This window comes from Bufo gargarizans, chromosome 6, assembly GCF_014858855.1.
Source record: "Bufo gargarizans isolate SCDJY-AF-19 chromosome 6, ASM1485885v1, whole genome shotgun sequence".
Classification (NCBI taxonomy): Eukaryota; Metazoa; Chordata; class Amphibia; order Anura; family Bufonidae; genus Bufo; species Bufo gargarizans.
The window spans coordinates 237,714,608-237,726,686 of record NC_058085.1 but is presented as its reverse complement, the minus strand read 5'-3'; the positions used below and the strand labels follow the sequence as shown (position 1 = coordinate 237,726,686).

At 44.3% G+C, this 12,079-nt stretch overlaps 1 protein-coding gene across 1 annotated transcript in view; it reads left to right on the top strand.

The window, feature by feature from the left end:
- LOC122942102 (zinc finger protein 182-like) overlaps window positions 1-10,040 on the top strand; it is a 95,320-nt gene extending 85,280 nt beyond the window's left edge. Inside the window, exon 13 of the mRNA XM_044299598.1 lies at window positions 8,526-10,040. Within this exon, the coding sequence (XP_044155533.1) occupies window positions 8,526-10,000 (1,475 nt within the window). The 3' untranslated portion in view covers window positions 10,001-10,040. The remainder of the gene's footprint in view (window positions 1-8,525) is intronic.
- Window positions 10,041-12,079: the final 2,039 nt, after the last annotated feature.

Genomic DNA, 12,079 nt, shown 5'->3' with positions numbered 1-12,079 from the left:
TGACAAAGCTGAAGCTGCGCCGGCGCTGGATCTTTCAACAAGATAACGACCCTAAACACTGCTCAAAATCCACTAAGGCATTTATGCAGAGGAACAAGTATAACGTTCTGGAATGGCCATCTCAGTCCCCAGACCTAAATATAATTGAAAATCTGTGGTGTGACTTAAAGAGAGCTGTCCATGCTTGGAAGCCATCAAACCCGAATGAACTAAAGATGTTTTGTAAAGAGGAATGGTCCAAAATACCTTCAACCAGAATCCAGACTCTCATTGGAACCTACAGGAAGCGTTTAGAGGCTGTAATTTCGGCCAAAGGAGGATCTACTAAATATTGATTTAGGATCTAATAAATAACATTTCTTTTTTGTGGTGCCCAAATTTATGCACCTGCCTAATTTTGTTTAAACAATTATAGCACACTTTCTGTAAATCCAATAAACTTCATTTCACTTCTCAAATATCACTGTGTGTGTCTCCTATATGATATATTTAACTGACATTTTTTATCGTAACAACCAACGATTTATACAGGAAAATCATGACGATTAACAAGGTTGCCCAAACTTTCGCATCCCACTGTATATCTGAAGAAATTTTTATTTTTTTTACTCTCCCAAAATTCAAACCTGGGATCGCTGTAATCATTTAGCCACCAAGCTATAATATTACCTCATAGAGATTTATGTTTCTTGGGCATGGCATGGCATGGGGACACAGCACCATGGGTATATGTCCAACTACCACTAGGAGGCGACACTAGACATAAAAAAGTGTTGGCTCCTCCCCGTTGGACTATACCCTCTCCACAGCCACTAGGCAGATCAGTCTTGTTCTAGTGTCCCTAAGAGGCAGACCTGACCTGCCCTTTTTGCGCAGGTCATCCTGCTACTTTTTTCTTTTTTCTTCAATAATTTTTTCTTTTTTCTTCTCTGCAGGTTCCGGCCTGCGGCAGGGGTGGCTCCATCGTGTTCCACATCAGTTGCCCCCCTGCGGGCGCGTACTCAGGTACCTGGCAGCCACCCAGTCACCCCCCCCCCCGGGCACAGGCGCGTTCGCCCCTCTCCTTCCTTCCCGGATAACTACATCTCTCAGCTGTATCCTGGTCCCAGAGGCCCCCTGGCCTTCCGTTTTCCCTCTCTGGGGGTCACTTCTTCAGGTCTCTCCCCCACCCGGCCCCCGTACTTCCGCCGTTTGTCCCCAGCCGCGCTCCACTAATTTAGGCCCCGGCTTTTTGGGCCTACTAGGCCGCAACTCCCCGCCCACTTTCTGACTTTCCCGGGCTTGCTCCGTCACCTCCCCTCCGTGGGGGGAGCCTGGGAGGGGCCTCTCCTGCCTGCCAATCCAGCTCCAGGTTCCCTGCTCTGATCTCGGAGGGGCGGTTCTTCCTCCGGCTGTCGGCTCCTGCTCTCTCCGGTCGCCATCTTCTGCTCTGCTGCTTGGGGCGCACTGCACAGCTCCTGGGGTCTGGTAGGCAGCCTCTGGCTGAATTGCTCTGCAGGCTCCTTTTCCCCCCCTCCCTTCTCAATTGCTGCATTCTCCTGCAGCCCTGCCTTCCTGGGCCTGCATCTACCTGATCTATAGCTGCTGCAGCACCTCTTGGGAACGTGGCATCGGGGACAGATAGGACAGCCCTGCTGCTCTATGAGGGCCTCCTCTCCCAGCCTCCCTATCGGATCGCCACGTATTTCACGTGCGTCCGTTGTCTACGGAGGTTTCCATGTGGTAGCCTTGTCCCCCCCCCCCCACCATTTTGTGTAGGTGCTCCCTCCCTATCGAACCATGGGAACCTTGCCTGACTCTCCCAATCCCTGGCAGAGTCGCTGGAGCGCTACCTACCAATTGCGGTCTCCTCTTCCTCCCTGCAGATGGGCCACGCTCACGCTCAGATACAGGGTCACTCAAGGAGTAGCCCACGGACCAACCTCGGTTGGTCTCAATGAGCTTCCACCCCTCCTCGGCATCCTTAGGTTGCCCCAGGATAGGCCTGAGGCTGGTGAAGAAGCCTTCTCTGTCAGTTGTCTCTGGGGACACCTCTGCACCGATTCCCTCAGAACAGAGCATCAGGCGATCTTCCACCATGCAGAATCCCTCTGTGTGGTCAAGTCAAACGTGCATGGTGGTACCTACCCTACCCAGGTTTGGTGCCCTCTAGTGGACTTTCGGATGGCGCTCTCCTGCCTGCACAGCTAATTACCGCACAAGTGAGGCAGCCGTCACCGTGCTTAGCAACTGGGACACCTACACGGTGTCTCTGGTACGTACACCCTCGTAGACTGTACACGACAGACCTTCCTGGTTCCCCTATCCAGGGATTATGTTCTAGGCAAGCTGATAATTTAGGCAAACGCTTCTTGTAGGGTTGGTAACCCTTCTTGGCCTCTAAAGTTTTTTTTGTAGTGCCTGCACCAGAGAATACAGGCCGGCTTTTATTGCTGTGGCGATTACATCAGTTTTTTTCCAGCCGCCTTGTTACTTTCATAGGTAGAGTTCCTACACCTACTCCAGATGCTGTAGACATTACTCCTGGCTGGCTCTATGGTGTTCCATGCGGCACTATTTCCCTCTACCGGGCGAGATATAGAGGCCGCCTTCAATTGCCGTAGCAATTGCACCTGTCTGTTTCCAGCCACCTTGCTCCCTTCATGGGTAGAGTACCTACACCATCTCCTGATGCTGTACCCAATATCCCTGGCGGTCTCTATTGTGTTCCGTGCGGCACTATTTCTCCCTTTCCGGCGAGATATAGAGGCCACTCTCAATCGCTGTAGCAATTGCCTCTGTTTGGTTCTAGTGGGCACCAGGCTGCCACCTTGCTCCCTTCATAGGTAGAGTACCTTCACTATCTCCAGAGGCTGTTGTCGTTGCTCCTCTCTGGCCTTATGGTGTACCTTGCGGCACTATTTCTCCCTTACCGGACGAGATATTGAGGCCACCTTGTATTGCCGTGGCCACTGTACCTACCTCATCATAGTGTGCACCAAACAGCCAGCCATCTTACTACCTTCTTAAGTAGAATTCCTGCACCGTCTCTGATGCTGCAGCCGTTACACCTGTCTGGCTCTATGGTGTACTATGCGGACCCGTTTCCCTCTTTTCAGGTAAAATAGAGGGCCTCCTTCAGTTGCCATTGCACTTACTTAATTGTGGTGTGCACCTGTCGTTCCTTGTGGTACCATGCAGCCCTATTTTCCCCTTCCTGAGCGGAATATAGGTACCATTGCTAACGTGGCAGCCATTGCACTTCTCTGGTCCTAGGGTGCACCATGCGGCCACATCGCTCTAATATTAAATCTAGTACCGCTACCATCTCCAGATGCTGTACCCATTGCACCTGTCTGGTCGTATCTCTACCCTACACAGCCGTATTTCTACTTTACAGGTTAAGGACCTGCTCCCTCCAAATGCGGTCGCATTCCCGGATGCTGTGGCTTTGTTTCCACTCTCCTTCGAGTGCAACATGCAGCCACTTTACCTCGGTTTTAGGCGTGTATTTTTAGTACCCACGTGCTGGGCCCTATGGTGCAATCTGTGGCCCATACAGTTTCTGTATTACTGGGTGCTTCCTTCCCCGGGCTCTAATCTGTGCTGCGGATGTTGGTTACTTCCCTTTTTTGGTTCTTCCATACATCTGCCACTCCGTTACTGTCGTGCGCCTTGTACTTTCTCAAGGCACTGTCGACAACGGCCACCCTGGTTCAGCATGTACATGGTAACCATATCCGGCAAGGGTGGGCCAGACCAACCCCCACCTCCACCCTGTCTGTGTAGTGCTACTTCTGGTGTACCCAGTATATGGCTGATCTGTTCTGATCTGATGGGTGGTCCACTTACAACCACACTCCCTACACCATGGCCAGGTGGTTGTTGGCTTTTGTGCTAGGGTTGCTATTTACATCCCTATAAAATACTGCTGTCTGCTGCACTCCGCTTTCACCATATTATAAAGGAGTATCCGCGTTGTTTTCTATTACAGGGCGGACCATTCCTGGTGGAGTACAGTGATCTCCACTAGATCTTCTCCTTGTTGGGGTACGTAGCTTGGTGAGCATCGGCAGCTGCAGCAGTTTTCGGCCATCACTGGATGTCCTCCGCCACACGGAATCCTTCTGGGGTCCCCGACATTATCCTCGCTGGACGTCCTCCCTGAGGAGTCAGGGACAGAACCACTGAGCGCCACACAACTGCCTGGCAGGTGTATTTTCTGCTGATTGCTCTGGCATTGGACAGGGTTCCGTAGTTCCTTCTGGGTCCGGGTGTTCCCTTATATTCTCTGCTTAGCTATACAATCTAACAGAGGGCAGTCCCCTTGGACCTTGCTATTGTCTGCGCCTGTCAGGTACTTTCTCCCCCTGGGAGTCTTCTATATGTCAGTTGCAGCTGGTTTCTACATTTCGTGTAGTCACATCCGTTTCTTTTATAGCGACTTCGCCATTCCTTATGCATATTGTTGTGCATTTTCATACGTATACAATATTATCTAAGGACATTATGATCAAAATGTATGCTCATCTCATTGCCTTTAAGAATAAAATCAGCCTGAACCAAAGTTCTATTATGTGGCTGAGGAAGCCAAGATGAGTTCATGGCATGAGTTCATGGCAAGTTCAGTTTTAAAAAAAATAATTGTGAACATAAACGGACATTGTGTTTAAAAGTTATTGCTAAAGATATGGGACCATCTGTAAGGAGAAAGTCAACTCCCTAAGACATGTCTGTCTGGAGGGAACAAGGTTACTTGATAAGGTCTCATATCCTTGAGGCACACCTGTATGAGGTTCAATTTATATATTCATAATTATATTATATATATATCTCTGCATGGTATATTTAGTTTACAACATATGTTAATCAATAATTCATATAATGTATTATCTATGTGTAGCAATGTATCGATTTATATATATGTCATACCATGTATTTACCATTTAGAAGGTATTGTAGAAGGTATAGAAACAAGTACGTTTATGTTAATTGGATTTCTGGGAAGAGTAAATGCCATTTCAAAACAATAGTTATTCATGGATGTAGATAAGTGAAATGTACAAGTTCCGATGCCAAGCATCAAAACCGCTATATAAAATTTTCATCAAGTCAACCTATATTTCAAAAAGATAGGAGAAGACAGTCAACTCCAACAAGTCCAGGATATAGGTAATTAAAAGTGTCAGGGAAAGACCTTCGTAAATGATTTATATAGAAAGGTCAACGAGGTCCTGAGAACGTATTATTAGATATTTAATTTTAATGCTTAAAGTTGTGATGTTCATTTACAATACCACAGTGCCATCTGGAGGCAGATGGACAATATTATATTATTTCATTATTTGTTCTATACCATATTAGGAGTTGATATGACATCATGGTGTTATTAGCATGCAAGTACACCCACCTTACCTGATTGGGAATCCCTAATCTAAAGGGGATGATTCTTAGATAAGGGGGGAAATAATTACTCGTGTGTGGGGTAGCAAAAGGAGCTAAAGAGAGAGGAAAAAAGATCCATATATCCATTGATCCATTCATTCAATCAAAAAGAAAAAACTTTATCAGAAGAAACTTGGATTATTATTTTTGGATTACTAGGAAAGTTCTTCAGAACTGGTCCCATCTGAACTCTGTCTACCTTTGACCCGGTAACATATATTTTGTTTACTACTCATGATATTAATAAGATATTTCTCTTGGTATATAGCCAAGAGTTCCCATACTGTGGGAATATATAGTCTTAGGCGCCTCCATAATGCTGATTATTCTCTTAGCAAAGATGCATATTGTTAATGGAAGATCTGACATTATATGAAAAGAGGACTAAACCCTTGGAAAGTTATTTTCCTTAGTCTGATTGCCGAGCTGAATATTTTATCATATTAATATCGTATATTTTTGATTGGTCATAGGAAAACAGAGTCAAGGGATAACAGTCATTTTCCTGTAAATCCGTGTTTTATATTTATAGCCTGTTTGATAACAGAAGATCCTAAGTTTCTCTTGGTATATGAGTCAGTTTGTTAAAAGTATGACACTGGTTGTCATAAATCATTAAATCATACTGTGTTGATCAGATAGGGGTGTATTAGCACACCGTGGGGTACATTTTGGGTGTTACTTTGTAACTTCATCGTTTGTTTTGCAGTTGTATTGTTTTATATTCTTGGTAATTTATATAGTAAACGATTATATATTTTTGCATGACAATATGGGTGTCTGTTGTTTTAGTGGTACAACCCAAGCCGCTGTACTTGTCCTCCCCGGGACAATGTATGCAGATTGCTAGCCACTATTCTTAGAATGGCTAGTTGTCCTTGGCCAATTCCTTCCCCTGTGGTGAGGATATTCTGTTTTTTGTTTTCCTCTGGTGGTTCAGTTCCTGGTTCCTTGTGAGCCCATAGCGGGTACTCCTCTCTGGATTCCTTGTCCCTGTTCATTTGACCACACAGATTCTGTATGATAATCGTTGTTTGGGAGGGGCCTGGGTTGATTGTTCCCCTTGTGGGTTCCAATTGCCATGTGGACCTCTTGGGATTCGTGTCTATCTTCCCATCCTCCCACGTCAAGTACCTGGTGTTGAGTGGTTTAGTGCTACGGTTTGCATTTCCACCTTATGGTCTCCTTCGGGAGGGACTTCCTCTTGTTTGTAGAACCTTCCTCCTTAGACTGTTGGGAGTACTCTCCTTCTCCTCCCATGTCCCTCAGTCCAGTGTATTCCTGCTGAGATTTCCTGGGCCTGCATCTCCCTGATACTTTGGCCGGAGTTTCTCCGGTCTTGCGCTTCTCAGCGATATTTTGTTTTCAGAGGCTCGTTCCTCATCTCCTGGTTTTGGGATGCAGGTCTTATCTTATCTTTTTTTCCTGGCCTTTACTTACAACCCCCTCCCTTTCCAGGGTTGGCGGTTTCCCTTAGCGCCTTTGGGGTTTTCACCTTTCAATAGGACGCTTAACTTCATGACCTGCTTCACGGTGGGGGGGGAGACCTGCTCCCTTCATATGTGAGCCTTGCTATGGCTTCCCTCACTCCAGTGTGCCCCTGCTGAGATTTCCTGGGCCTGCATCTGGTCCCCTTTTTTGCCTGATACTTCGTTTGGCCGGAGTTTCTCAGGTCTTGCGCTTCTCAGCGATATTTTGTTTTCGGGGGCTCGTTCCTTGTCTCCTGGTTTGGGGGTGCAGGTCGTATCTTTTCTCTTTTCCTGGTTTTTACTTACAACCCCCTCCCCTTCCAAGGGTTGGCAGTTTCCCTTAGCGCCTTTGGGATTTTCTTCCTTTCAATAGGGAGCTTAACTTTTTTTCACCTGCTTTGCGGTTAGGGGAGCCCTACTCCCTCCACAGTGAGCCTTGCTATGGCTTCCCTCACTCGTTTGGCCTCAGGGTGTTTGTTCTTTCGTCTGAGACAATTAGGATGTTAGGTAGCTCCAATACGCGGTGCTGTCCTACTCTCTCTCCAGCCTTCGGCTGAGCTGGGTGTTCCCCTTTGCCTTCTTCTTGCATTTGGGTTGTTCTCCAAGGCATTTGTCCTGGGGTGCTGGCAGTCTTTACTGTGGTTTCTTTGGGGTTTCTCCCTTGTTATGAGGCTTCTTGCCTTCTCCCGCACCTGTATGCCCAACCGGTGGCATGGCTGTTCTTTTCCCACCCTCGGGGTTGCTTTGGGACGTCCCATGGTGCTGTGTCCCCCAATGCCATGCACAAGAAAATTGGATTTATTGTACTCGCCGTAAAATCCTTTTCTCGTAGTAGGCATTGGGAGACACAGATCCCTCCCTGTTTTTTACTTCCGCTTCTCTGGGCTGGTCTCTTGATCTTCCCCGGTACGGGAGTTGTTGGTTCCTTGCCTTTCTTCTCTCTCCTACTGCTTTTGGTACAAACTGATCTGCCTAGTGCCTGTGGAGAGGGTATAGTCCAACGGGGAGGAGCCAACACTTTTATGTCTAGTGTCGCCTCCTAGTGGTAGTTGGACATATACCCATGGTGCTGTGTCCCCCAATGCCTACTACGAGAAAAGGATTTTATGGTGAGTACAAAAAATCTAATTTTTTCCTATGCTTTTGAGCTAACACACATTACTGGTGTCTTTATGATCATATATTGTGCTTGTGAATAAAACAGTAATATGTAGATTAGCTTTCTGTGCATATCTAAATGTGTTGACGCTATAATGTATAGAATATATGATATTTGCAGTACTCGCTAGCACACAGCTCTTGGACAGGCTTCTGCCCTCAGCCTGATGGATAGTCCTGTCAATCAATCAGAGGGGAAGGGTGCAGAGCACAGGGGGTGTTACAAAGCAGTGCTCAGACAATTCAGCCCCGCCTCCAAGTGCTTGAAATTCTCATTTGCATATGAATAAAAATGCAAATATCTACAGCTATTTATCATATGGACAAAAGAAGAGTACAGTTTTAATCAGCATGATGAGCCCTACCAGCCAGTATGTCTGGTTTAATAGGGTTGATCCTGGTAACAGAGCCTCTTTAAATCTGCCAGAGTATTTTTTTTTTTTTTGACAGACTAATATCTGTTTCTATTTACAGCAGATCCATGCACCCAAGATTTTGTGCAAAGTGTCCCTAATGTCCTTTTATCTCCAGATTTTGAACTACAAAATAACAATACCAAAGAAGACAATCATAGAGAACATTCCTCAGCACTTCTCACCGCAAACATGCTGTTTATCCTTCACAGCAGAGATCTGTCTACTTATCCCACCAGTCGCAAGGAACCTTCTTCTGGTCAATCACAGATTATTAAACAAAGTGCAGGTGATACAGGGGGTAAACTATTTCCATATTCTGAAAGTAAGCATCTTTTCAAAATGAAATCCAATATTTCTATGCACAAAAGAATTCATAGATATGAGAATCAAAAAGGGCCCAGAGGGGAAAAGCCATTTTCTTGTCCAGAATGTCAAAAACGTTTTTCTCATAAATCCCATTTTATTGTACATCAGAGAAGTCACAAAGGGGAGAAGGCTTTTTCATGTTCAGAATGTGGTAAAAATTTTACTAGGAAAGCAAATCTTGTTGAACATCAGAAAATTCACACAGGAGAGAAGCCATTTTCATGTTCTGAATGTAAGAAATGTTTTATCCAAAAATCAGATGCTGTTAAACATCAGAAATCTCACACAGGGGAGAAGCCATTTTTGTGTCCAGAATGTGGGAAATGTTTTGGCCAAAAGTCAAATCTTATTAAACATCAGAAAACTCACACAGGGGAGAAGCCATTTTCATGTTCTGAGTGTGGAAAAGGTTTCACCAGAAAATCAAATCTTACTGAACATCAAAGAACTCACACCGGAGAGAAGTCGTATTCATGTCCAGAATGTGGACAATGTTTTATCCAGAGATGGGATGCTATTAAACATCAGAAAGTTCACACAGGAGTAAAGCCATTTTCATGTCCAGAATGTGAGAGCAGTTTTTACCATAATTCACAACTAATTATACATCAGAGAACTCACACAGGGGAGAAGCCATATTCATGCTCACAATGTGAAAAATGTTTTACAAGGAGATCAAGTCTTATTGAACATCAGAGAATTCACACCGGAAAGAAACCATTTTCTTGTTCTGAATGTGATAAATCTTTTATGCACAAATCAGTTGCTGTTAAACATCAGAAATCTCACACAGGGGAAAAACCATTTTTATGTTCAGACTGTGGGAAATGTTTTTTCCAGAAGTCATATCTTGTTAAACATCAGAGAACTCACACAGGGGAGAAGCCGTTTTCGTGTTCTGAGTGTGGAAAATGTTTCACCAGGAAAGCTAATCTTGTTGACCATCTGAGAACTCACACAGGGGAGAAACCATTTTCTTGTTCAGAGTGTGGAAAATGTTTTCGTCAAAAGTCTGATGCTGTTCATCATCAGTTAATCCACTCGGGAGTGAAACCATATTCATGTTCAGACTGCGGTAATTGCTATAAGTATAGAGCAGCTCTTGCTAAGCATAAGAAGCAGAGCCATTTAAATGTTCAGACTGTAAATGATTTATCTCAAATGTAGTGCTCTGGAGAAATATGTTGGGTAAAAAAAATAATAATAAAAAAATCATTAGTTCTTTTCTTTTTGTTTATCACAAGTTTTTCAAATGGCTGCTGCACATGTTAGGACATGGAGCAAAGAACTCTGGGGACGAGGGATCACCCACAATGCCATGCATGCAGCTAATCAGCAGCCAGCCCCTGTGATGTCACAGCTCTATAAATACCCTGAGCCATTTTGGATTCTGCAATTTTCCAGTGTACTTAATGCAGGGAGAGACGTCAGCAGGAGCTAGGGACACTGATAGGAAAAAAACTATTTACAAGTTCAGGGAAAGATTATTCAAGGTGTAGGGAAAGCATAGGGAGGTATCATCCAGGCTATAAAAGGAGAACAGGGTGCAATAGGAGAGTGTACAGCATAGGTAATAGGAGCGATTCTATTACATCTTGCTGCACTAATTGGGGATCCAAATTGCTATTATACTGCTGCTTTTAGGTTTGCACTAGATGATACCTCTAATTCCAGCAAACCTTGTTTGTTATTGGGGTGCAAGTGCTGTGTTGCAGGGTGTATTTATAGGAAATATAAGTACATCATATTAACCGTTCTGCAGTGCATTTAAATTGTTCTACAGTTTATTTTGGGGTGTATTAGTGTAAAAACAAGGACTGCTTATTTGCAACTCTGTGGTGCAGTTACATTGTACTACACACTTTTTGGGGGGTGTTTTAATAGTCTAAAAAGTACGCATTATTTGCAGTTACATTGTACTATGGCCTTTTTTGGGGTGTATAAGTGTAAAAACAAGTACATCTTATTTGCCGTTCTGCGATCAAGTTACATTGTACTACACACTTTATTGGGGTGTTTTAAATAGTATAAAAAGTTTGTATTATTTGCTGTTCTGCGTTGCAGTTACATTGTACTACAGATATAAAGAAAAATCCTAGATAGGCGTGATTTAGTAATCAATCCAAAAGTACCTCTAACAATAATAACCGGATACATAGAGATACATTTGGATAAATAGGAGGAGACAGGTGTTCAACATAGAACACATAACCAATATGTACTGGAAATTCTTGAATTCATATTATCACATAACTATTTCATGTTCGACGGCCGTTTCTTCCACCAGCTCAGGGGGACCGCAATAGGTAGCCCCTGTGCGCCCAGCTATGCGAATCTCCTCCTGGGCTGGTGGGAAGACACTATTGTTTTCAATGAACCGTGTGAACAATGGACTTCCCATATCCTTTTTTTGGAGAAATACATCAATGATATTTTGATCTTGTGGGATGGGTCTGCCGAATTGCTTAAGGCATTTTTTGAGAAACTTAATATCAATGACATAGGCCTTAGGTTCACCCACGAGATCAATAATCAATGTATCGCCTTCCTTGATATTCTTATTACTAAGAAAAATTGAGAATTATGTACTGAGACTTACCGAAAACCGACATCCACTAACAGCCTCTTAAGGTGGGATAGTTATCACCCCCCGAGTTTGAAAAAAGGCTTACCGAAGGGACAATACCTTCGTATACGAAGGAATTGTTCTTCTCTGCAAACCTTTAAGACACAAGCAGGGGACCTTCGGACTCGTTTTTCCCAACGTGGTTATCCATCAGAAACCCTTAGGGACGCTTTTCAACCTTCACTGGACAGAGATAAACACACCCTGTTGCACAACATCCCGAGTGTAAAATGTGAGGATGATAACTTATGTATCATTGGTACATTTGATGAGCAAAACTGTCGGGTACAGGGCATTTTGAAACGATATTGGGGGATTCTACTATCGGACCCTGATATTGGAGATCTCATCCCTCAACGACCACTGATTACATACAGGAGAGGGAGATCGATTGGTGACTGTCTCATGGACAGCCACTATGTGAGACCACGCCCAAGTGGTACTTGGTTGGACCGCAAAACCATTAGCACCTTTTAATGTGGCAAAGGGTGCATTTGCTGTCCTTTTTATCCACAAATCATCTACTTTTTGCAGTGTCTCTACCAATAAAATTTATCAAATTAGGGACTTTGCAAATTGTAAGACACAGGGTGTTGTCTATCTCTGCACATGTACTTTTC